This window comes from Aotus nancymaae, unplaced genomic scaffold, assembly GCF_030222135.1.
Source record: "Aotus nancymaae isolate 86718 unplaced genomic scaffold, 86718_ANA_hifiasm-v0.15.2.pri h1tg000015l_1, whole genome shotgun sequence".
In the NCBI taxonomy this organism is placed as follows: Eukaryota; Metazoa; Chordata; class Mammalia; order Primates; family Aotidae; genus Aotus; species Aotus nancymaae.
The window spans coordinates 7573202-7596679 of NW_026988427.1; the positions used below are offsets into that span (position 1 = coordinate 7573202).

A 23478-nucleotide genomic window follows, 5' to 3' on the forward strand; every position below is an offset into this window, starting at 1 on the left:
TTGTTGTGTTGTTTGTTTTGTTTTTTCTTTCAACTTTCATTTTAGATAAGGGGGTACATGTGCAGGTTTGATACATGAGTAAATTATTTGTTGCTGGGGTTTGGTCTATGAGTGATCCCATCACCCAGATTGTGAGCATAGTATCCAACACTTGCCCTCCAACTCTCCCCCATCCAGTAGTCCTCAGTGTCTGTTGTTCTCATCTTTGTATCCATGTGTACTCAATATTTAGCTCTGTATGAATGTGGTATTTGGTTTATTGGTTCTGCATTAATTTGCTTAGGATGACGGCCTCCAGCTGCATCCATATTGCTGCGAAGGACGTGATTTTGTCCTTTTCTAACAGTGCATGGTATTATGTAGTGTATATGTACCACATTTTCTTTATTCAGATCACTGTTGATGGGCATCTAGGCTGATCCCCATGTCTTTGCTTTCATGAATAATGCTGTGATCAACATATGAGTTTGTGTCTTTTTGGTAGAACGAGTTATTTTCCTTTGGGTATATACCCAGTAATGGGATTGCTGGGTCAAATGATAGTTCTGTTTTTTTTTTTAATAAGTTATTTGAGAAATCTCCACACTGCTTTCCACAGTGGCTGAAGTAATTTACATTCCCACCAACATTGTATAAGCATTTCTTTTTCTCTGTGGCCTTGCCAACATCTAGTTATTTTTTGACTTTTTAGTAATATCCATTCTGACTGGTATAAGATGGTATCTTATTGTGATTTTGATTTGCATTTCTCTAATGATTGGTGATATTGACTATTTTTGGCCATGCGTACATATATAATATATATAATTATATATAATACATAATTTATATATTATATATAATATTTATATATATATTATATATATATGATTTATATATTATATACATATATATAATATATAATATATATATATTTTTTTTCCTTAGGGTCTCACTTTGTTGCCCAGGCTGGAGTGCAGTGGCATGATTTCAGCTCACTGTAGCCTCCGCCTCCCGGGTTCAAGAGATTCTCCCACCTTAGCCTCCCAAGTAGCTGGGACTACAGGCACATGCCACCATGCCTGGCTAACTTCTGTATTTTTTTGGTAGAGACGGGATTTCACCATGTTGGCCAGGCTGGTCTTGAACTGGCTTCAAGTGATCCACTTGCCTTGGCCTCCCAAAGTGCTGGGATTGCAGGCATGAGCCACCACTCCTGGCCCTATGTAGGCCTTTTTTTGAGAAGTGTCTAGGGTGGGCACGGTGGCTTACACCTGTCATCCCAGCACTTTGGGAGGCTGAGGCGGTGGATCACTAGAGCTCAGGGGTTCAACAACAGCCTGGGTAACATGCAAGACCCCAACCCTACCAAAAATCCAAAAAATTCACCAGTGGGCCTGTGGTCCCAACTACTTTGGAGGCTGTGGTGGGAGGATCATTTGAGCCTGGGAGATGGAGGTTGCAATGAGCCAAGATTGTGCCACTGCACTCCAACCTGGGTGACAGAATGAGACCGTTGTCTCAAAAAAAAAAAAAAAAGTGTCTGCTCATGTACTTTGCACCCACCCTCCGCTTTTTTTTTTTTTTTTGAGATAGAGTTCTTCTCAAGTTCGAGCAATGTCTCCTGCCTCAGCCTCCCAAGTAGCTGGGATTACAGGTGCATGCCACCACACCCAGCTAATTTTTGTATTTTTAGTAGAGACTGGGTTTCACTGTGTTGGCCAGGCTAGTCTCGAACTCCTGACCTCAAGCAGTCTGCCCACCTCAGCCTCTCAAAGTGCTGGGATTACAGACAGGCATGAACCACCATGCCTGGACTTTTTTTTTTTGGAGACAGTTTCTTGCTCTGTCTTCCAAGCCGAAGTACAGTGGTGTGATGATAGCTCACTGTGGCCTCAAACTCCCAGCTCAAGTGATTCTCCCACTTCAGCCTCCAGAGGAGCTGAGACTACAGGTGCATACCATACACTGAGCTAATTTTTAAATTTTTTGTAGAGATAGGGTCTCGCTATGTTGCCCAGGCTGATCTTGGGCTTCATACCATACACTGAGCAAATTTTTGAATTTTTTATAGAGACAGGGTCTCGCTATGTTGCCCAGGCTGATCTTGGGCTTCTGATTCAAGTGATCCTCCCACCTTGGCCTCCCTAAGTGTTGGGATTATTGGTATGAGCTACTCCGCCTGGCTTTTGCCCATTTTTTAATGGGGTTATTGTTATTATTATTTGCTTATTGAACTGTTTAAGTTTCTTTTTTTCCCCCTTTTTTTTCTTTTTTTTTTTTTTAATTAACAAGCAACATAATCAAAAACAGGAACAAAACAACCTTAAAGCTGAAACAGCAATAAGTCAAACTGCTGTTGCAGTTCACGGATGTACCTGGGGTACATGCTCCCTCATTGCGAGGCAAGACATAGGCACATGACTGTGCATTTAGGTATATATGTGACCAAGAAGAATCAGAGAAATGGAAAACACTGGAGGACAGAAAATAACAAGAACTTTTCATCAGGCAATCCCAAAGCGCTCTGCTCTTTTCCTCTTCTATGCCTCTGTATCCTCTGTGGTTCCAGTTCCAGCTGAACTTGTGACAATCCCAAATCATTCCTTCCTCTTTTTCAGTTTCTCATCCTCTTCAGACTTTCTGGAGATTGAAGAGCCATTCAAACCATATCTTTGAGCTCTCTTTCCTTCAGCTTATCCAAGTTAACCATAGGTTTGTTATCAGATGACAGACCTTTTGTTGGAACTGAAGAGATCCCAAACCTAGCTGCAGCTTTCTGCTCTCCAAGCTCACAGGTACATTGAATCCTCCGGCCCTCTCTGCATTCTCTCAGTCTGTGGTATTTCAGATGTAATTTTCACCACTTTCTTCTCTGCTGCCACTTCAACAGTTTTTTTAGAGGGTTCTTCCTCTTTGACAGGAAGCTCTATAGGCTTTGTTTCTTCTTCCTCTGTTTCATCTCCCAGTACATCTTCTTCATTTGCCTCCTCTTCAGCATGTTCTTCAAGATATGCCTGGAGTCTGTGGATAAGATCTTGCTTTATTCCCTTGGCTCCAAACCACGAGCAAGACATTCTTGCTTTAGTTCAGCAAGCTTCAGCTTATGGAGCTCCACCGTCTCAGTCGCCATCTTGTTATTCCTCCTTAAGTTTCTTATATATTCTGGATATTAGGCCTTTGTCAGATTCATAGTGTGCAAAGATTTTCTCCCATTTTGTCTGTTTACTCTGTTGATGTTTTTTTTTGCTGTGTGGAAGCTCTTTAGTTTAATTAGGTTTCAGTTTTCAGTTTTTGTTGCCTTAGTCATAAATTCTTTGCCAAGACCAATGTCCAGAATGATATTACTACGTTTTCTTCTAGGACTTTTACAGTTTTAGGTCTTACATTTAATGACTAATTTTTTTTTGAGATGGAGTTTCGCTCTTGTTACCCAGGCTGGAGTGCAATGGCGCGATCTCGGCTCACCGCAGCCTCCGCCTCCTGGGTTCAGGCAATTCTCCTGCCTCAGCCTCCTGAGTAGCTGGGATTACAGGCATGCGCCACCATGCCCAGCTAATTTTTTTTTGTATTTTTAGTAGAGACGGGGTTTTACCATGTTGACCAGGATGGTCTCGATCTCTTGACCTCGTGATCCACCTGCCTCGGCCTCCCAAAGTGCTGGGATTACAGGCGTGAGCCACCGCGCCCGGCCTAATGACTAATATTTTTAAACTTTATAGTGATGTTACAAGAATGGATCAGAGAGGCTGGGCACAGTGGCCCGCGCCTGTAATCTCAGCACTTTGGGAGGCCGAGGTGGGAGGATCACCCAAGTTCAGGAGTTTGAGATCAGCCTGGCCAACATGGCAAAACCCCATCCCCATTAAAAATACAAAATTGGGCTGGGCAAGGTGGCTCACACTTGTAATCCCAGCACTTTGAGAGGCGGGGCGGGTGGATCACTTGAGGTCAGGAGTTCAAGACCAGCCTGGCCAACATGGCGAAACCCCATCTCTACTAAAAATGCAAAAAAAAATTGGCCAGGCCTTGTGGCATGCTCCTGTAATCTAGAGGCTGAGGCAGGAGTATTACTTGAGCCTGGGAGGCAGACGTTACAGTGAGCCGAGATGGTGCCACTGCACCCCAGCAGAGCGAGACTCCGTCTCAAAAAAAAAAGACATTAATGAAAGATAATTTATTTGGTTCTTCCAAAATCTAATTGTAGTACTTCAGAACCTTTTAAGCTAGTTCAGGCTCATCTTACAATGCTTTATAAATGTCTCTTTAATGTTTCCTTCATGTTTTTTTTTTTTTTTCCCTCGCTCAGATTCTGGAAGACCTCATGTCTCTCAGTAATAATAATAGCTTTTGCTTTAATTTGTACAACCCAAGGAACTAAGCACTATTTTTATTTACGTTTTCCCAATGAGGAAGCTAAACCTAAGAAAGATACCTAAGGTTACCAAGCTAGTGTGTGGTAGAATTAGAATTAAGAGTTATTGCCTTTTCTTTTTTAACTTTTCCTTTTTTTTTCCTTGAGACAGAGTCTTGCTCTGTTGCCTAGGCTGGAGGGCAGTGGCATGATCTCGGCTCACTGCAACATCTGCCTCCCGGGGTTCAAGTGATTTTCCTGCCTCTAACTCCCTTGTAGCTGGGATTACAGGCACGTGCCACCACGCCCAGCTAATTTTTTTGTAGTTTTAGTAGAGACGGAGTTTCACCATGTTGGCCAGGCTGGTCACGATTTCCTGACCTCAAGTGATCTGCCCACCTCGGCCTCCCGAAGTGCTGAGATTACAGGCATGAGCCACTGAGCCCGGCTTTAAATTTTTCTATTGTTGCTGCACAAATTAAAATTGCTTGTGTCTCTAACTTTCCAACAAAGCTCAGCCACTTCTTCCACCTATTCTTTTTTTTTTCTTTTACTTTTTTTAGTAGAGTTCGGGTTTCTTCATGTTTATCAGGCTGGGCTTGAATCCTTGTCCTCAAGGCCTCCTGCCTTGGCCTCCCAAAGTGTTGGGATTACAGGTGTGAGTCACCATGCCCAGCCCTCACCTATTCTTAATTGCTTGGATAAAGAATATTGTGGGTTTCTTTTTGGAAATGTTTATTCATTTGACATTTTTGTATATTCAAATATTTACCCATTAAACATCCACACTTGTGTACTGCCATTGGGTCTAATCAGTTATCAAATATTTGAGATTCTATTATTTAAGATTAAGATATAGGGGTTTGGGCTCAGTGGCTCATGCTTGTAATCCTAGCACTTTGGGAGGCTGAGGTGGGCAGATTACTTGAGGTCAGGAGTTCGAGACCAGCCTGACAAACATGGAGGAACCCCATCTCTACTAAAAATTAGCCAGGCATGGTGGCATACCCCTGTAATCCCAGCTACTAGGGAGGCTAAGGCAGGAGAAAAGCTTTAACACAGGAGTGGGAAGTTGTGGTGAGCTCAGATCACACAATTGCACTTCAGTCTGTGCAACAAGAGCGAAACTCCGTCTCAAAGAAAAAAAAAAAAGATTAAGATATGGTTATCTCCTCTTGATTTGCACAAACCATTTGGTTCCACATCTGGTGTTTTCCAAGCTGAATCTTTTTTTTTTTTTTTTTTTTGAGAAAGGGTCTTGCTCTGTCACCTGGGCTAGAGTACAGTGGCACAACCATAGCTCATTGTAGCCTCAACTTCCTGGGCTCAAGTGATCCTCCCACCTGAGCCTCCCAAGTAGTTGGGACTACACGCATATACCACCACGCCCAGCTAATTTTTATATTTTCTGTAGAGATGGGTCTCACTGTGTTGCCCAAGCTGCCAAACTGATTCTAAGTGAACATTCTTCAAGGGATGTTGTTGTTTTGTTTTGTTTTTTAAAAAAAGACCTTCCTTTATGTGAAGTTGTGAGGTTAAATTGTCTTTTTTTCTAAAAGCAGAACCTTTCAAAGCCTTTACAATATTATATTGCAAATTTGGTATTTGATATGCACCCTTTTCTTTTCTTTTCTTTTCTTTTTTTTTTGAGACAGAATTTTGCTCTAATCGTCCCGGCTAGAGTGCAGTGGCACAATCTTAGCTCACTGCAACCTCCACCGCGCCGCTTCACCCCAGGCTCAAGTGATTCTCTCACCTCACCCTCCTAAGTAGCTGGGATTACAGGCATGAGCCCCTACACCCAGGTAATTTTTGTATTTTTAGTAGAGATGGGGTTTTACCATGTTGACCAGGCTGGTCTCGAACTCCTGACCTCAAATGATCTGTCCACCTTGGCCTCCCAAAGTGCTGGGATTACAGGTGTGAGCCACTGAAGCTGGCCAGATATGCACCCATTTTCTAGTTTTTTTTTTTTGACTCTGAGCCCTCTGTCCATAGAGAAAAACTGTATCAACATGTTTGTTGATCTTGTGCCTAAAGGAGAACAAAATTATATACATCTATGGACTGATACTCAGCTACTAGTATATACAATAAAGAAATTGAAATTTTCTTTTTTTCTTTTTTTTTTTTTTTTTTTGAGGAGTTTGGCCCTGGTTGCCCAGGCTAGAGTGCAATGACACAATCTTGGCTTACTGCAGCCTCCTCCTGGGTTCAAGCAATTCTCTTGCCTCAGCCTCTTGAGTAGCTGGGATTGCAGGCACCTGCCACCATGCCCGGTTAATTTTTGTATTTTAGTAGAAACAGAGTTTCACCATGTTGGCCAGGCTAGTCTTGAACTCCTGACCTCAGGAGATCCGCTGTCCCCTGACCTCAGATGATCTGCTGTCCTCAGCCTCCCGAAGTACTGAAATTAGAGTCATGAGCTACCATGCCCAGGCCAGAAACTGAAATTTTCTGAATTAAGGATTTATTGAAAGCTATTTTAGCTGGGCACAGTGGCTCACACCTGTAATCCCAGCACCTTGGGAGGCTGAGGCCAGTGGATTGCTTGAGGTCAGGAGCTGGAGACCAGCCTGGCCAACATGGTGAAACCCTGTCTCTACTAAAATACAAAAATTAGCCAAGCATACTGGCGGACTTCATCTCAAAATAAATAACTAAATAAATAAAACGATTTCAAGTAATAATAGGAGGCATTTTGGCATAAGAGAGAATCTGGACTTTGGAAGTAGTTAGTCTAGATTTCAGTCTTCACTCCACCACTTATCATTATCTGGATATTCCTAGACAAGGAATGTAACTTTTTGAATCGTTGACTTTCAAAGTAATGAAAATAAGGGTTTCAATACTTAACAGTATCAATTTTATTATATGGTAATAGATGTTTAGTAAATGGGGGAGCTGCTGGTACTTAATTTGGAGTATCAGTAATTAAATATGAATAATGAAGATCTGATTGTGTGTAAGAGTTTAAATTGCTCTAGATCAGCGCCTAGCCTTGATCGCTTATAAGTTCCTGCTCGGATTTCAGATTTCATTTCTCCTGCCACTATCAGAAAAGGCATACTGCCTATTACATAAAGCAAAGCAATGCTGTCTGTGTGGTCGGAAGAAGAGAGCAAAGATCCCTAGTTTTTGCCAAGTTTCTCTCTGGGAATAACTGAAAACAAGACCTAAAATATGCATTCTTAGCAAGCTAGAACCAACAAGCCAATTGAAATTTAGACTACTTAAATCTCAGCTGAGATTTCACACCAACCCCATGCAGTGTTTGTTGGTATAAACAGATGAGATATGGAAAGATAAACTCCTTTTAGGAAAAAGGAGATTATACCCTAGTTACCCAATCCCTATACAAATAGTCCTTTGAGCCATCTGGTTAAAATACTACATACCATCTATTGTTTGTAATATCTTCTTTGAGTCATGCTTTAGCAAGAGGTAGATCAGGGATCACAGTATTTCAAAAGCTAGTCTCCAAGTGACTGGCAACTTCTTGGAAGAGGTGGAAGTTTGATCAAAGCTGGAGTAGGAAAGTAGTTCACACACTTCTCCAATCTCGCCTATACATTTTACTAGATGTTTGACCAAAGCTGAAGTGGGAAAGTAGTATAGAATAGTTCACACAATTCCCCAATCTTTCCTATGCATTTTACTAGAGATTGATCGGGGTTCAGTCTCTAGTAAAATACCCCAAAGGTAAATAATACCTTTCTCTCACTAATACTGTCAGGCAATTACATTTTTGTTTAACTTGCTGTAATTAAATGCAGTGCTCTCCAAAATCCTTGGAAAGTCAGTTTATGGAAAGGGAGTCATCTCTGAAGGAAGGAGGAAGGAGGGAAAGGATCATGGAGCAAGGGATTTTTCTCAGTAAGGCAGACTGGGATGGACTTGCCTAATGGATGATTTTTTTCCTTTTCTTTTTTTTTCTGTCACCTGTCTGTCCCAGACCAGTAGGGGATTTGTGGTAGCAGTTGATAATATTAGACACTTGGCCCTGAAAGATTGGAGAAAGAAGGGAGTGCCATAGTTAAACTTTATGTCCATTGCAGCTGATTATGTACAGTGCTATCTCAAGCCACCTTAGATGTCAGTAGATTTTTTTTTTTTTTTTTTTTGAGACGGAGTTTCGCTCTTGTTACCCAGGCTGGAGTGCAATGGTGCGATCTCAGCTCACCACAACCTCAGCCTCCTGGGTTCAGGCAACTCTCCTGCCTCAGCCTCCTGAGTACCTGGGATAACAGGCACGCACCACCATGCCCAGCTAATTTTTTGTATTTTTAGTAGAGACGGGGTTTCACCGTGTTGACCAGGATGGTCTCGATCTCTTGACCTTGTGATCCACCCGCCTCGGCCTCCCAAAGTGCTGGTATTACAGGCGTGAGCCACTGCGCCCGGGCCATTTTTTTTTTTTTTTTAAACCAGAGCCTTACTCTGTTGCCCAGCCTAGAGTACAGTGGTACAATCTTAACTCACTGCAGCCTACATCTCCCAAGTTCAGGCGATTCTTGTGCCTCAGCCACCTGAGTAGCTGGAGATTACAGGCATGCATAACCACACCTGGCTAACTTTTTTGCATTTATATAGAACTGGGTTTTGTCATGTTGACCAGGCTGGTCTCAAATTCCTGGCCTCCCAAAATTCAGGGATTATGGGTGTGAGCCACCACCCCCAGCCAGATGTCAGTAGATCTTAATGTAATCCAGAGTTCTAAAGAGCAGCCAGTTTTAGCTGACCTTTATTAAGTACTTACTGTATACCCGAATTGTTATGGGATACTTTCACATGATTATTTTCAAAGATTCAATATTCTCAATTGATAATGGTCAAGATAGCAATATCTGTCTTACAGGATTGTTGAGAAAATGTGAAGATAGCTAGGTTAGTTCCTAACACAGAGTAGGAATAAATGAGTAATAATCAGAAGATCAGTGTTTAAGAAACTAGAAGGCAGGCTATGATGACTCACGCCTGATATCCCAGCACTTTGGGAGGCCAAGGCAGGCGGGTCACCTGAGGTCAGGAGTTCAAGACTAGCCTGGCCAACATGGTGAAACCCTGTCTCTACTAAAAATTACAAAAATTAGTCAGATGTGTTGGCAGGCACCTGTAATCCCAGCTACTTGGGAGGCTGTGGCAGGAGAATTACTTGAACCTGGGAAGTGGAGGTTGAAGTGAGCCGAGATCTTGCCACTACCCTCCAGCCTGGACAACAAGAGTGAGAGTTTGTCTCAAAAAACAAAACAAAACTAGAGAGAGATAAAGAAACAAAAGTTAATTGTTAGACTGAGGTAGGATTCATTCATTTATTCAGACATTTCCTACTTTATGCCAATGCATTGCACTGGGTCTGGGGAGTATAGACGTAAATAGAGTCCCTCCTCAAAATAAAGTTCCTTTTAAAAGAGAATTATGGGGCTGGGCACATTTGTTGACACTTGTAATCCCACCACTTTGGGAGGCTGAGGTGAGGGGATCATTTAAGTCCAGGAGTTCAAGACCAGACTGATCAACATAGTGGGATCCCCCAATCTATACCTCCCCCCAAAAAACAAAAAACAGGTGGGCATGTATGGTAGTACGTGCCTGTAGTCCTAGCTACTTGGGAGGCTGAGGCAGGATTACTTGAGCCCAGGAGTTCATGGTTATAGTGAGCTCAAGCTATTGCACTCCAGACTGAGTGACAGGGAGACCCTGTCTCTAAAAAATACAGAAAATTTTAGGTCGGGCGTGTGGCCCATGCCTATAATCCCAGCACTTTGGGAGGCCGAGGTGGATGCATCACCTGAGGTCAGGGGTTCAAGACCAGCCTGGCCAACATGGTGAAACTCTATCTCCACTAAAAATACAAAAATCAGCTGGGCATGGTGGCATGTGCCTGTAATCCCAGCTACTCAGGAGGCTGAGGTGGGAGAATCGCTTGAACCCAGGAGGCAGAGGTTGCAGTGAGCCAAGATCACAGCACTGCCCTCCAGCCTGGGTGACAGAGCCGAGACTCCATCTCAAAAAAAAAAATTATCTTAGTTCTGAAGGAATTACTTTGGTAGGAGCTTGAAGCCTGTGACTGAGGTAAGTCTAGCATTCCTCTGCTTCTCTGTTTTACCTCTCTTCCAGAAGTGCTGATAGCCAAACATTATTGCTGAGCAGAGAATTGGAGCAAAGCTAATCGAATGTCTCCAGCCAAAACTGCAGTATTCTTTCTCTCTGAACAAAGCTGTCATTGCAAAACTTAGGTTGGCACTGAAATGGTGATGAATATTGGCTTGAGACGTACTTAGCATTTGACTCACATTGAACCCAGCCGTTCCATCGTAAATTGGAATGGTCCTTTTGAAATGGCATTTTGAGACTGTGGGTCAAGAACTCTAAAAATAATGTATATTCTTTGACCCTAAGTTTTACCTAGATCCTAGGGAAGAAATCCTAAATACAGGCAAACTTTATAAACAGTAGTGTTCATCATAGTGCTGTTTTTTTAAATAAAAATCATCCTTGAAGATGTACATTATGATAGAATATTTTTCTTTTTTTTGTTGTTGCATTTTAGATTTTGGGGTACATGTGAAGAATATGCAAGATTGTTGCATAGGTACACACATGGCAATGCGATTTGCTGCCTTCCTCCCCATCACCTATATCTGGCATTTCTCCCCATGCTCTCTCTCCCCAACTCCCCACCCCCTGCTGTCCCTCCCCTATTTCCTGCCCCCCACAACAGACCCCAGATCATCATAGTGCTATTTTAATAGTGAAAATTGGAAGCAGCCATAACATCTATATGTAAATTGTTGTAGCCAGGTAGAGTATTATGTAACCATGGTTATGAAGAGTTATGCATAAGGGAGTATTTGGTAAAATAAGACTATGCAAAATTGTAAATATCTAAAAGAGAGGATTCTTACACAGGTAAGAAAAAAGAGAGAAGCCTCCCCAAACCTTGACTTGTATGTAGTGATGTGAGGGGTGGTGTGAAAAAGTTGGTTCCCGGCCGGGCATGGTGGCTGACGCCTGTGATCCAAGTACTTTGGAGGCCAAGGCGGGCGGATCACCTGAGGTCGGGAGTTCAAGACCAACCTGACCAACATGGTGAAACCCCATCTTAAAAAAAAAAAAAAGGCCGGGCTCAGTGGCTCACACCTGTAATCCCAGCACTTTGGGAGGCCGAGGTGGGTGGATCACCTGAGGTCAGGAGTTTGAGACCAGCCTGACCAACATGGAGAAACCCCGTCTCAATTAAAAAAAAAAAAAAAGGGAAAAGAAAAAGTTGGTTCCCAAGCCAGGAGAGAAAACACCAGAAGACTCCTGTAAAGATCAAAGGCAGAGATGAATGGATTCTTCTCAGCATACATACAGTGTAGAATGGAGAAGAAAAGACCATTAAACAGCTTCCCATATGATAATTTTTTTTTATTGTAAAAGAGGTTGAATCAAGCCCTAAAACTCTCTTCTTGGAGTATGGGGAACTGGGAGGAAATATGTAAATGTAAACCACCACAGGGTAGCCTCTCACCCTACCCCGTTTCGAATCTTTCTCTAATATTTAAACTTTACCTAACTATACTAGGATTAAAAACACACACAAAAAAAAAACTTATAGAACATCCAGGTAGCCAACCCTGTCTGCATTATGAATGCAACTGTTTCTAGACAGTGAACGCCAAATGAGTTCAACACACTAGCTTACTTTGACCTTGTGAAGAGACCACTAGAAAACCATCCTGCTGGCTAGCAGTGAGGTCAGGTAGTTCCCACACAGTACACTTAGTGTGATGAAATCGTGTTTTTACTTTCGTCTGGCAGTCTATTTCCACTTTTTCCTGTTCTTTTGATTTTATTTTTTAGAAGCCTGTCAGATTTAGCAATGAGAGGTTTGTATATCTCCTGTTCTTTTTAGACAGATTTGCTTGCACCCAGCTTGTAGCGTTTTTTAAAAAGTTCCCTCATATAAGCCCAGCACAGTGGCTCATGCTTTGGGAGGCCGAGGTGAGAGGATTGCTTGAGGCCAGGAGTTTGAGACCAGCCTGGTCGACGTAGTGAAATCTTCATCTCTACCAAAAAAAAAAAAAAAAAAAAAAAAAAGCTCCTCATGTGCTTCTTATACAGGTAAAATGGAAAAATATTGCCTGACGTGAATTATCTCTCCCCTGCTTACTTCTCAGACCTTATCTGTCAACTTGCCAAGCTGATTCTGCCTCCAGTGCTTCCTCCCTCCTTCAAGTTATGTTTTGTTTTATTTTTTTTACTTTTTAAATAAACTTGTCATTAGAAGAGATTTAGATTAACAGAAAATTGTGAAGATAATGTAGAAAATTCCCGTAAGTCTCATGCTCAGTGTTTCCTATTTAACACCTTACATTATTAGTATGGTCCACTTGTCACAATTACTGAACTACTAGTGTTGATACACTATTATTAACAAAAGTCCATTCTTTATTCTGATTTCCTTAGTTTTTACCTGATACTCTTTTTGCGTTCCAGGATCCCATTTAGGGTACTACATACTGTTTAGTAGTCATATCTTAGGTTCCTCTGGGCCGTGACAGTTTCTTGAGCTTTTCTTGTTTTTGGTGACCTTGACAGTTTTCAGAAGTTCCAGTCAGGTATTTTGTAAATTATTTCTCAATTGACATTTGCCTAATGTTTCTCTCATAATTGGGGCTGAGATTATGGGTTTTTGACAGAAAGATTACAGAAGTAAAGTGCTATTTTCATTACATTTTCACTATCAATGTTTTGGCCTTGATCACCTAGCTTTGATAGTGTTTGTCAGGTTTCTCCACTGTTAATCCCCCCTGCCACTATTTCCATACTGTATTCTTTGGAAGGAAGTCACCATGCCTAGCCCATCCTGGGAAGGAGTGAAAAGTTATGCTCTACTTCCTTGAAGGGAAAGGTAAATAGCTACATAAATTGCTTGGAATTCTTCTGCACAAGATATTTTTCTATTCTCTCCCATTTATTCATCCATGTATTTATATCATGCAAATTTATTTTATTGCTCAAATTGTTCGAGCTGTTGCCACTGGGATCTTTTTCACTTGACGACTCTATCCTTTTTTTTTTTTTCTTGGTAGAGATGGGAGCTTGCTGTGTTGCCCAGGCTGGTATTGAACTCCTGGCCTCAAGCAGTCCTCCCACCATGGCCTCCCAAAGTGTTAGGATTGCAGGCATGAGCTACCACTCCCAGCCTCCTTTATCCTTTTTACTACAAGATTCTCTAGGCGTGTCTTATATATTTCCTGCCCCAGTCCTAGAATCAGCTACTTCTTCAAGGAGCCGTGATTCTTTTTATTAGAGAATGTTATTAGAAACCAAGATCTGGGCATTAGGTGTGCTTGCTACTGGGATGTTGTTGCTTGTAGGGCCTTTCAGCTGACTGAGCAAGGGATATGCATGTATGTATACTAAACTAAATTTTTCTGTATGCAATCATCTGTATCTATATTAAGTTAAACATGAGTTGATGTTTCCAACTCTATCCATTACCACTCTATCCATTCTAGCCTTCTTCTTTTGGTTATCTGTCACCTCCCATTTCTACAGTGAGAAAACTGACTTTCACCATTCACCATCTGTTTACTTAATTGTTCAGTTCTGGGATATATATGGAGATACAGTGGCTTCAGAATTAATACATACTCCCATGGGGAAAAACCTTACCAGCTAGAGGACAGTGCTTACGTGTAGTTCCTGTTGCCTTTAATCTTACAGACTTCATTTCGAAAGTTTCTTAGTTAGCAACCCCATCCCCCTTTGGTGAGGTTGTTTCACATATTTTCTATATAATTGGATTCTTTTGTCAAAGTCTGTGTGTTTCATCCAGAGATCCTCCGAGTTCTGTGGGTTTCTGTCTATCTCAAAGTTTTTGCATATGTTGGCCTTCTACCTAGAATACTCTTCCCAGGTATTTCCCCATGACTGGCCCCTTATCTTTCATTCAGATCTCTGCTCAAATATTATCTCCTTGAGGAGGCTTTCCTTGAGCACCCAATCTAAAGGAATCTTCTAGAACAAAATGAAAATTTTATTATTATGTTTTCTTCTGTATGTATGATTTGTTTTGACCAGTCTCCATTTACTAGGATGAAAATTTAAAGAGGGCAGGGACTGTATCTTTATCCTGGATATACAAATACATGTTGATACAGGAATGAATAATCCTGTCCCGGGTGTGTCCAGCATTGCTTATTTCTGGGGCATAGTTTTAGTACTGATCAGTAGTGATTGAAAGCAGGCTTGTTCAGTTGGGTTTCCAGCTCACCCTGCTTCACTACTTAAAAAGTGTTTTGCTTGCAAATTAGGTTAAGTATTTCAGTATATTAAAGATATGCAGTCACTCTGATTGTTCTCTCCTACAATGTTTATAATCATTTATTTAAGGTTATTATTATTATTGAGATGAGGTCTCTCTGTCACCTAGGCTGGAGTGCAGTGGCACCGTTTACTGCAGACTTGACCTCCCCAGGCTCAGGTGATTCTCCCACCTCAGCTTCTTGAGTAGCTGGGATTACAGGTGCACCACCACACAGGGCTAATTTTTTTATATTTTTTATAGAGATGGAGTTTCTCCCTATTGCCCAGGCTGGTCTCTGCCCATCAGCTTGGCCTCCCACAGTGCTAGGATTACAGGTGTGAGCCACTGCACCCGGCCTAAAAGTTATTTTATTGAGGGATTTATAATCTGTACTCCTACTTAGAATTACATATCAATACCATGGATTTCCCAGGTTGACCATATGTTAGAATCAGCTGAGGAGCTTTAAGAACAAACACTACTTTCTGAACTCTTCCCTGACTTACTGATTTTCAGGAAAATTCTACAAATTTGTTTGTTAGTTATTGACGGAGTCTCGCACTGTCACCCAGGCTGTAGTCCAGTGGCACAATCTCAGCTCACTGCAATCTCTGCCTCCTGGGTTCAAGCAGTTTTCCTCCCTCAGCCTCCTGAGTAGCTGGGACTACAGGCATGCGCCACCATGCCCAGCTAATTTTTTTTTCCCCCTCCAACACGTGGGAAATTTTTTTTGTATTTCTAGTAGAGACAGGGTTTCACCATGTTAGCCAGGATGGTCTTGAGCTCCTGACCTCGTGATCTGCCCGCCTCGGCCTCCCAAAGTGCTGAGATTACAGACATGAGCCACCGTGCCCAGCCCAAATTTGTAATTTTTTAACAACCAGCTTGGCATCTAGTCAGAACATTTGAAATTAAAACCCCCAGTAGCCAGGTGTTGTGGCTCACACGTGTAATCTCAACACTTTGGGAGGCCAAGGCGGGAGGATCGCTCGGGCCCAGGAGTTCAACACCAGCCTGGGCAACATGGTGAAATCCTGTCTCTACCCCAGAAAAGTAGAAAAATTAGCCAAGCGTGGTGGTGCACACCTGTGGTTTCAGCTACTGAGGAGGCTAAGGTGGGAGGATCACTTGAGCCTGGGAGACAGAGGTTGTAAGTGAGCCAAGATCGTGCCACTGTGCTCTAGCCTGGGCAACAGAGCCAGACAGAGCCTGTCTTTAAAAAAAAAAAAAAAAAAAAAAACAGTCCCAAAACAAAACCTGAGTTTAATGTACAGTGAGATTTTGTAATAATATCTAGAGGATTTCAGATTATAGCTATGATGACTGAAGCTTATACAAAAAGGTCTTTTTAACTTGGACTGATTTTTGTACATCTGTTTAAGTCCTTACTGTGTGCTTGGTACTAGTGAATATTATAGTGAATTGTTCCCTGCTGTCAGGGAACTTACCGCTCTCTAAGAAGGCAGTAGGATGAATGTAAATAATCATAAAGGAAACAGTAGTCACATAAGAGAGGTAGAAAGCAATTTTGGTATTTAGAGGAGGGAGCAGTCATTTGCACACTGGGAAGAAGGTAAGATTAGAGTCCAGTTCTTTTTTTTTTTTTGAGATAGAGTCTCACTCTGTCACCAAGGCTGGAGTGCAGTGGCATGATTTTGATTCACTGCAGCCTCTGTCTCCTGGGTCCAAGCGATTCTCCTGCTGTAGCCTCCCAAGTATCTGGGACTACAGGTGTGCACCACCATACCCATCTGTTTTTTTTTGTTTTTTTTTTTTTGTATTTTTAGTAGAGACGGGATTTCACTGTGTTGGCTAGGCTGGTCTCAAACTCCTGACCTCAAGTGATCTACTCACTTCGACCTCCCAAAGTGCTGGGATTACAGGCGTGAGCTACCATGCCTGGCCTAGAGTCCAATTCTTAAAGAGAATCCACAGTGAAAAGGAGGAACCCTGGACATCCCAGTTCTTTAGTGGGTTGTAATATAGGAAATTGAAAATTAAAGGGGTTTTATTAGAAGCCAGAAGGGAATAGCCAAATGAGAAGAGTCCTCTAATGGTCAGGACTTAAAATCCAGACTCCAAACTGTCAAAGTCAGTGGTTCTTAAAGGAACTTTTCAATTTCAGTATTGAAATTTTTACTGTATTTTAAACATTAAAATTTTTTATCGCAAGTTTTTGTACTACATATGTAATTATAAAAAATGAAAACTTTGTATACCTAAAGAATCCAAACTTCAGTTTTTGAATTTTATGTATTTTTTTAAGCTCTGGAAAAGAAATGCATTACACATTAAACCCTTCACGTTACGCATAAAGGAAACTAAATTCAGAGTTAAAATGTGCCTGTCCATGGCCATAGGGTACAGAATTAGGCAAGAACTTTGGTTTTCAGACTGATCAGTCCATACTACTACATTCTTGTCAGGTTGAGATCAATCTCTTTGCCCTGAAGATTGCTGATTGTTTAGAGGAGTTTCTTGAGGATAGGGACTATATCTTACTCATTTTATATCCCTCCAACATAGTTAAGTGCTGTACAGAATAGGCGGGCGGCACACATTTGTCAAATGAAAAGATGGATGGATAGATGGATGGTTTTGGCTTTTATATTAGGCTCTGAAGGAATGCTAGAGTTTAGCTCTGGAAATTCTGCATGTGAGATGTATACGTTAGATTTGCTGAGTATTGGACATCTGAAGGAAAATAGTGAGAAAATAATATAACTGCAGCGGCTCACACTTTTAATCCCAGCACTTTGGAAGGCTAAGGTGGGAAGATCTTTTGATCCCAAGAACTGGATACCAGCCTGAACAACATAGTGAGACCCTGTATAAGAGAGAAAGAAAGAGCGAAGGAGGGGTAGAGAGAGAGAGAAAGAGAAAGAAAGAAAGAAGGAAAGAAAGGGGAGGAAGGGAAGGAAGAAAAATAATCTAGAAAGCTAGGCAGGTAGGGACAGCATTATAGAAACACTTAAATGCCAGGCCAAAGATTTTGGAATTTGTCTGCCACCATGCCAGGCTAATTTTTGTATTTTGAGTAGAGAAGGTTTTACCATGTAGGCCAGGCTAGGAGGATCCGCCTGCCTTGGCCTCCCAAAGTGCTGGGATTACAGGCATGAGCCATTGCACCTAGTTTTCCTGGATATTTTGGAAGGTGATGGTGTTGTTAACAGATACAGTGGTGTTAAATGATGAATTTGAGGTTGTGGTGCCACATGTAGGTGGAAATGTTGAATAGACTGTTAAGACATGTACTGCTAAATTTCAGAAATGATAGTGGGTCCAGATTAAATTGGGAGTCATCTGCATACGAAAGAGTGGTAAAGCCTGGCACGGTGGCTCATGCGTATAAACCCAGCACGTTGGGAGGCCCAGCATTTTCGGAGGCTGAGGCAGGAGGATTGCTTGAACCCAGGAGTTGGAGACCAGCCTGGGGAACATCAGGAGACCCTGTCTTTACAAAAATAAAATAAAATAATTAGCTAGGTTTGGTGCATACCTGCAATACCAGCTACTCAGGAGGCTGAGGTAGGAGGATTGCTTCCGCCTGGGAGGTTGAGACTGCAGTGAGCAGTGATTGCACTACTCCACTCCAACCTGGGTGACAGAGCTAGACTCTGTCTCAAAAAGAAGAAAAAAGGAGGGGGAGTTAAGTTTTACACAGTTCATATTCTAAACTAAGTTAATACCAGCATATAAAATGAAATAATGAAAGGCATGACGTTTTACAGGAAGGACACATTACATCATTATTGTAGAGGCTGAGTATTCCTTGTCTAAAATGCTTGGAACCAGAAGTGTTTCAGATTTGGATTGTTTTCAATTTTGGAATATTTACATTATACTGGTTGAGTATCTCAAATCTGAAATATTCCACTCTGCATTTCCTTTAAGACATGTCAGCACTCAAAATGTTTCGAAAAATGTTAGAGAATTTTAGATGTCAGATTTGGGATGGTCAATCTGTACTATAAACAGAATAGTTGTTTAGCATTAAATAATATTTTGCTTAGGCCGGGTGTGGTGGCTCACGTCTGTAATCCCAGCACTTTGGGAGGCCAAGGCAGGTGGATCACAAGGTCAAAAGTTCAAAACCAGCCTGGCCAACATGGTGAAACCCTGATCTACTAAAAATATAAAAACTAGCTAGGTGTGGTAGTACATGCCTGTAATCCTAGCTACTCAGAAGGCTGAGGCAGGAGAATTGCTTGAACCCAGGAGGCAGAGGTTGCAGTGAGCTGAAATCACCCCAGCACACTCCAGCCTGGGGGACAGAGCAAGACTCTGTCTCAGAAAAAGAAAATAATATTTTGCTTAGCCTACAGTTTGAAAAATCCTTAAAAACTTCAATTTGAGAGAACAATATTGATCTGAATCAGTAGTCCTCTTAGTTGAAAGCCTTGAAGTTTTAAAAGGAATTATTATTTTTTTACTTCTGTATGAGCCTAGAACAGTTAGCTAACTGTATAAATTCTGAATCAGTGAAGGTAGATTTACCATACTTTAACATCCACTTCTAACATTTTTAGTATATTTTCTTAGCAGCAGTATTTGGTGTAAAACTACTCACATGTATACTGTTGGTTTTTCTCTAAGTAACTTTTTGTTTTCATCCGTCTTTTCAGGATCTTACTGGCATAGAATCTATGGATCAGTGTCGCCATACCTTGGAACAGCATAACTGGAACATAGAGGTATAATAGGATGCATTCTGAGCTTATTTCTTTTTCTCTGTTCTGATTAAGAATCAAAACCATATGTTTTTCCATAGCAGGCATCTTTTCAGTTGATTTGTTTTTTTCAGAATTATGACTCTAAAGAGTGGGAAGGTAAAGAATGTGAGAAAGTTTATAAAATCATAGAAAAATTTGTGACTAAATCCCTCAATATAGTGCCCACCCCTTACTGTTTGTTAGTATCTTGGTGGGAAAACAATTGGTTTTTGTATATTTAGTTTTTAACCAGATGTCTTGATGGGAACCTTCTTCTTACATATTTTATAGTTTATTCTTTTGGGGTTGTCTAGGTAATCATGTTCTTGACATCTGTTTTCCTTGACCATTGAATTAGCTAGAACTTTTAAAACACTGTCAGTTGATAATGGTAACAGCATTTTGTCCTCACTATAATACCTCTGATTTGTGTGTGTGTGTGTGTGTGTGTGTGTGAGAGAGAGAGAGAGAGAGAGAGATAGTCTCGCTCGGTTTCCCAGGCTAGAGGGCAGTGGTGTGTTCTTGGCTCACTGCAACCTTTGCCTCCCAAGTTCAAGTGATTCTCCTGCCTCAGCCTTCCAAGTAGCTAGGATTACAGCGCACAGCACTGCGCCCAGCTAATTTGTATCTTTAGTAGAGATGGGGTTTTACTATGTTGGCCAGGCTGGTCTTGAACTTCTGACCTCAGATGATCGCCTGCTTCAGCCTTCCAAAGTGCTGGGATTATAGGCGTGAGGCACTGCACCTGGCCATGCCTCTGATTTTTTATGAGCAAGTATGATGTTGGTTGTTACTATGAGATAGATCCCCAAGGATGTAAGCTCCATGAGGGCAGAGATTTGTTTTTGTTTTAACTGCTGTATTCTCAGCATATAACACAGAAATAAATATCTCTTGACTCTTCTCTTCCATTCTTAGCATATTAGTAGTTTATATTGAGTGGATGTTGAATTTTGACAAACATCCTTTTGATCTCAAGTTACTGTTTTAATTATTATATGCTATTTAAATAGGGTGCTAGATTCCTAAAACCGTATTTCTAGTATGATTTAGATATTCAACACATTTTTGAGCTATTAATTTCTAGGCTGTGGCATTATACCAGTGAACAAAATAAGTCCTTACTCTTTTTTAGTTTTTTTGAGACAGGGTCTTGTTCTGTCACCTGGGCTGGAGTTCAGTGGCACAATCATACCTCACTCACTGCAACCTTCGACTCCGGGCTCAAGCGATTTTCCTGCCCCAGCCTCCCGAACAGCTGGTACTACAAACATGTAACACCATGCCTACCTTATTTTTAAATTTTGTATGGAGACGGGGTCTTGCTGTGTTGCGCAAGCTGGTCTTGAATTCCTAGGCTCAAGCAGTCCTTCTGCTTCAGCTTCCCAAAGTACTGGGATTACAGGTGTGAGCCACCACATCTGGCCAAGTCCCTACTCTTGTGGAACTTAATTCTAGAGAATTTCAGTTTGTAATAAATGGCAGGAAGGGAACATCACATACCAGGGGCTGTCAGGAGATTGGGGAGGGGTAGCATTAGGATAAATACCTAATGTAGATGACGGGTTGATGGGCGCAGCAAACCACCATGGCACGTGTATACCTATGTAACAAACTTGCACGTTCTGTACATGTATCCCAGAACTTGAAGTATAATTTAATAATAAAAAATAAATGACAAATGAGTGGATAGGAAATGGAACAGAGGATCTGGAGTATTTTGCTTTTATTTATTTATTTATTTATTTATTTTTTTGAGACAGAGTTTCGCTCTTGTTACCCAGGCTGGAGTGCAATGGCGCAATCTCGGCTCACTGCAACCTCCGCCTCCTGGGTTCAGGCAATTCTCCTGCTTCAGCCTCCTGAGTAGCTGGGATTACAGGCACGCGCCACTATGCCCAGCTAATTTTTTGTATTTTTAGTAGAGACGGGGTTTCACCATGTTTGACCAGGATGGTCTCGATCTCTTGACCTTGTGATCCACCCACCTCAGCCTCCCAAAGTGCTGGGATTACAGGCGTGAGCCACCGCGCCTGGCCCTGTTTTTTTTTTATTTTTTTTATTTTTAAGAGACAAGGTCTCACTCTCTCACCCAAGCTGGAGAACAGGTTTGATCATAGCTCACTGCAGTTGAGCTCTTGGGCTCAAGCATTCCTCCGACCTCAGCCTCAAGTAGATGGGACTACAGGCCCACACTACCACACCAAGCCCTAGTGTTCAAGTTTTTGTATGAATGTGTGTTTTCGTTTCTCTTGGGTTTATACCTAGGAATAAACTTTGCTGATTCGGATTCATATGATAACACTACATTTAACCTTTTGAAGAGCTCCCAGACTGTTTTCTTTTTTCTTTCTTTTTTTTTTTTGGAGACAAAGTCTTGCTTGCTCTGTCACCCAGGCTGCAGTGCAGTGGCATGATCTCAGCTCACTGCAACCTCCACCTCCTGGGTTCAAGCAATTCTCCTGCCTGAGCCTCCTAAGTAGCTGGGATTACAGGTGTGCACCACCATGCCTGCTAATTTTTGTATTTTTAGTAGATGGGGTTTCACCATGTTGGTCAGGCTGGTTTTAAACTCCTGACCTCAGATGATCTGCCCGCTTCGGCCTCTCAAAGTGCTGGGATTACAGGCATGAGTCACTGTGCCTGGCCAGCTCCCACACTGTTTTCAAAGTGATTATACCACTTTAAATTCCCAACAGCATTGTATGAAGGTCCCAATTTCTCCACACCCTCACCAACACTTACTAATATTTGTCTTTTAGATCATACCCACCATAGTGAGTGTGAAGTACTATCTCTATATGGTTTTGATTTATATTTGCCTAGTGGCTAAAGTGATGTTGAATATTTTCTTATATTCTTGTTGACCATTTATGTATCTTCTTTGCAAAAATGTCTATTCAAGTCCTTTGCCAGTTTTTAGATGTGGTTGTCTTTTTCATGTTGAGCTGTGAAAGGATTTTTTTTTTTTTGAGATGAAGTCTCACTCTATAGCACAGACTGGAGTGGGGTAATCATGGATCACTGCAACCTCTGCCTCCTGGGTTCAAGCAGTTCTCCTTCCTCAGCCTCCTAAGTAGCTGGGACGATAGGCCAGCTAATTGTTATATTTTTAGTAGAGACGGGATTTCTCCATGTTAGCCAGGCTGGTCTTGAACTCCTGGCCTCCAGTGATCCATCCACCTCAGCCTCCCAAAGTGCTGGGATTACAGGCATGAGCCGCTGTATCCGGCCAGTTTTTGTTTTTTGAGACAGGATTTCTCTCTGTTGCCCAGGCTGGAGTACAGTGGTACTATTATGACCAACTGCAGCCTTGACCTCCCAGACTCTAGTGATCCTTTCACCTCAGCCTCCTGAGTAGCTAGGACTACAAGCACACACCACCACACCCAGCTAATATTTTTTGTTTTTTGTACAGATGGGGTCTCTCTGTATTGCTCAGGCTGGTCTTAAACTCTTGGGCTCAAGTGATTCTTCCATCTTGGCTTCCCAAAATGCTGGAATTACAGGCATGAGCCACCATGCCTGGCGCTTATCTGATACTGGATTTTCAAACGTTTTCTCCCATTCTGTGAGTTATCTTTTATAAATACATCAAATACAAATATCTGATGTATTTGTGGTTTTTGTTTTTTGTTTTGAGAGACAAAGTCTTGCTCCGTTGCCCAGGCTGGAGTGCAGTGGCGTGATCATAGCTCACTGTAATTCTGAACTCCTGGGCTCAAGAAGTCTTCCTGCCTCAGCCTCCCTGATACCTGGGACTACGGTGCATGCCATCTTGCCCCATTCATGATAGTGTAATTTGATGCAGAATAGTTTTTCATTTTTTATGAAGTCCAGTTTTATCTACTTTTTTCTTTTGTCACTTGTGCTTTTGTTGTCATATCTAAGATACTTTTGCCTAATCTGAGGTTGTGAAGATGTATACCCTTGTTTTAAGAGTTTTATAATTTCAGCTCTTACATTTTATTTTATTTTTTATTTTTTTGAGACGGAGTTTCGCTCTTGTTACCCAGCCTGGAGTGCAATGGCGCGATCTCGGCTCACCGCAACCTCCGCCTCCTGGGTTCAGGCAATTCTCCTGCCTCAGCCTCCTGAGTAGCTGGGATTACAGGCACGTACCACTATGCCCA

General features: G+C 41.8%; 1 protein-coding gene and 1 pseudogene across 1 annotated transcript in view; one reads left to right on the plus strand and one right to left on the minus strand.

Moving 5' to 3' along the window:
• Nucleotides 1-23478, plus strand: part of FAF2 (Fas associated factor family member 2) — a 64160-nt gene that overhangs the window by 12274 nt on the left and 28408 nt on the right. The window contains exon 2 of the mRNA XM_012466359.2: nucleotides 19259-19327. Within this exon, the coding sequence (XP_012321782.1) occupies nucleotides 19259-19327 (69 nt within the window). The remainder of the gene's footprint in view (nucleotides 1-19258; nucleotides 19328-23478) is intronic.
• LOC105726815 (SAP domain-containing ribonucleoprotein-like) lies at nucleotides 2426-3112 on the minus strand (annotated as a pseudogene).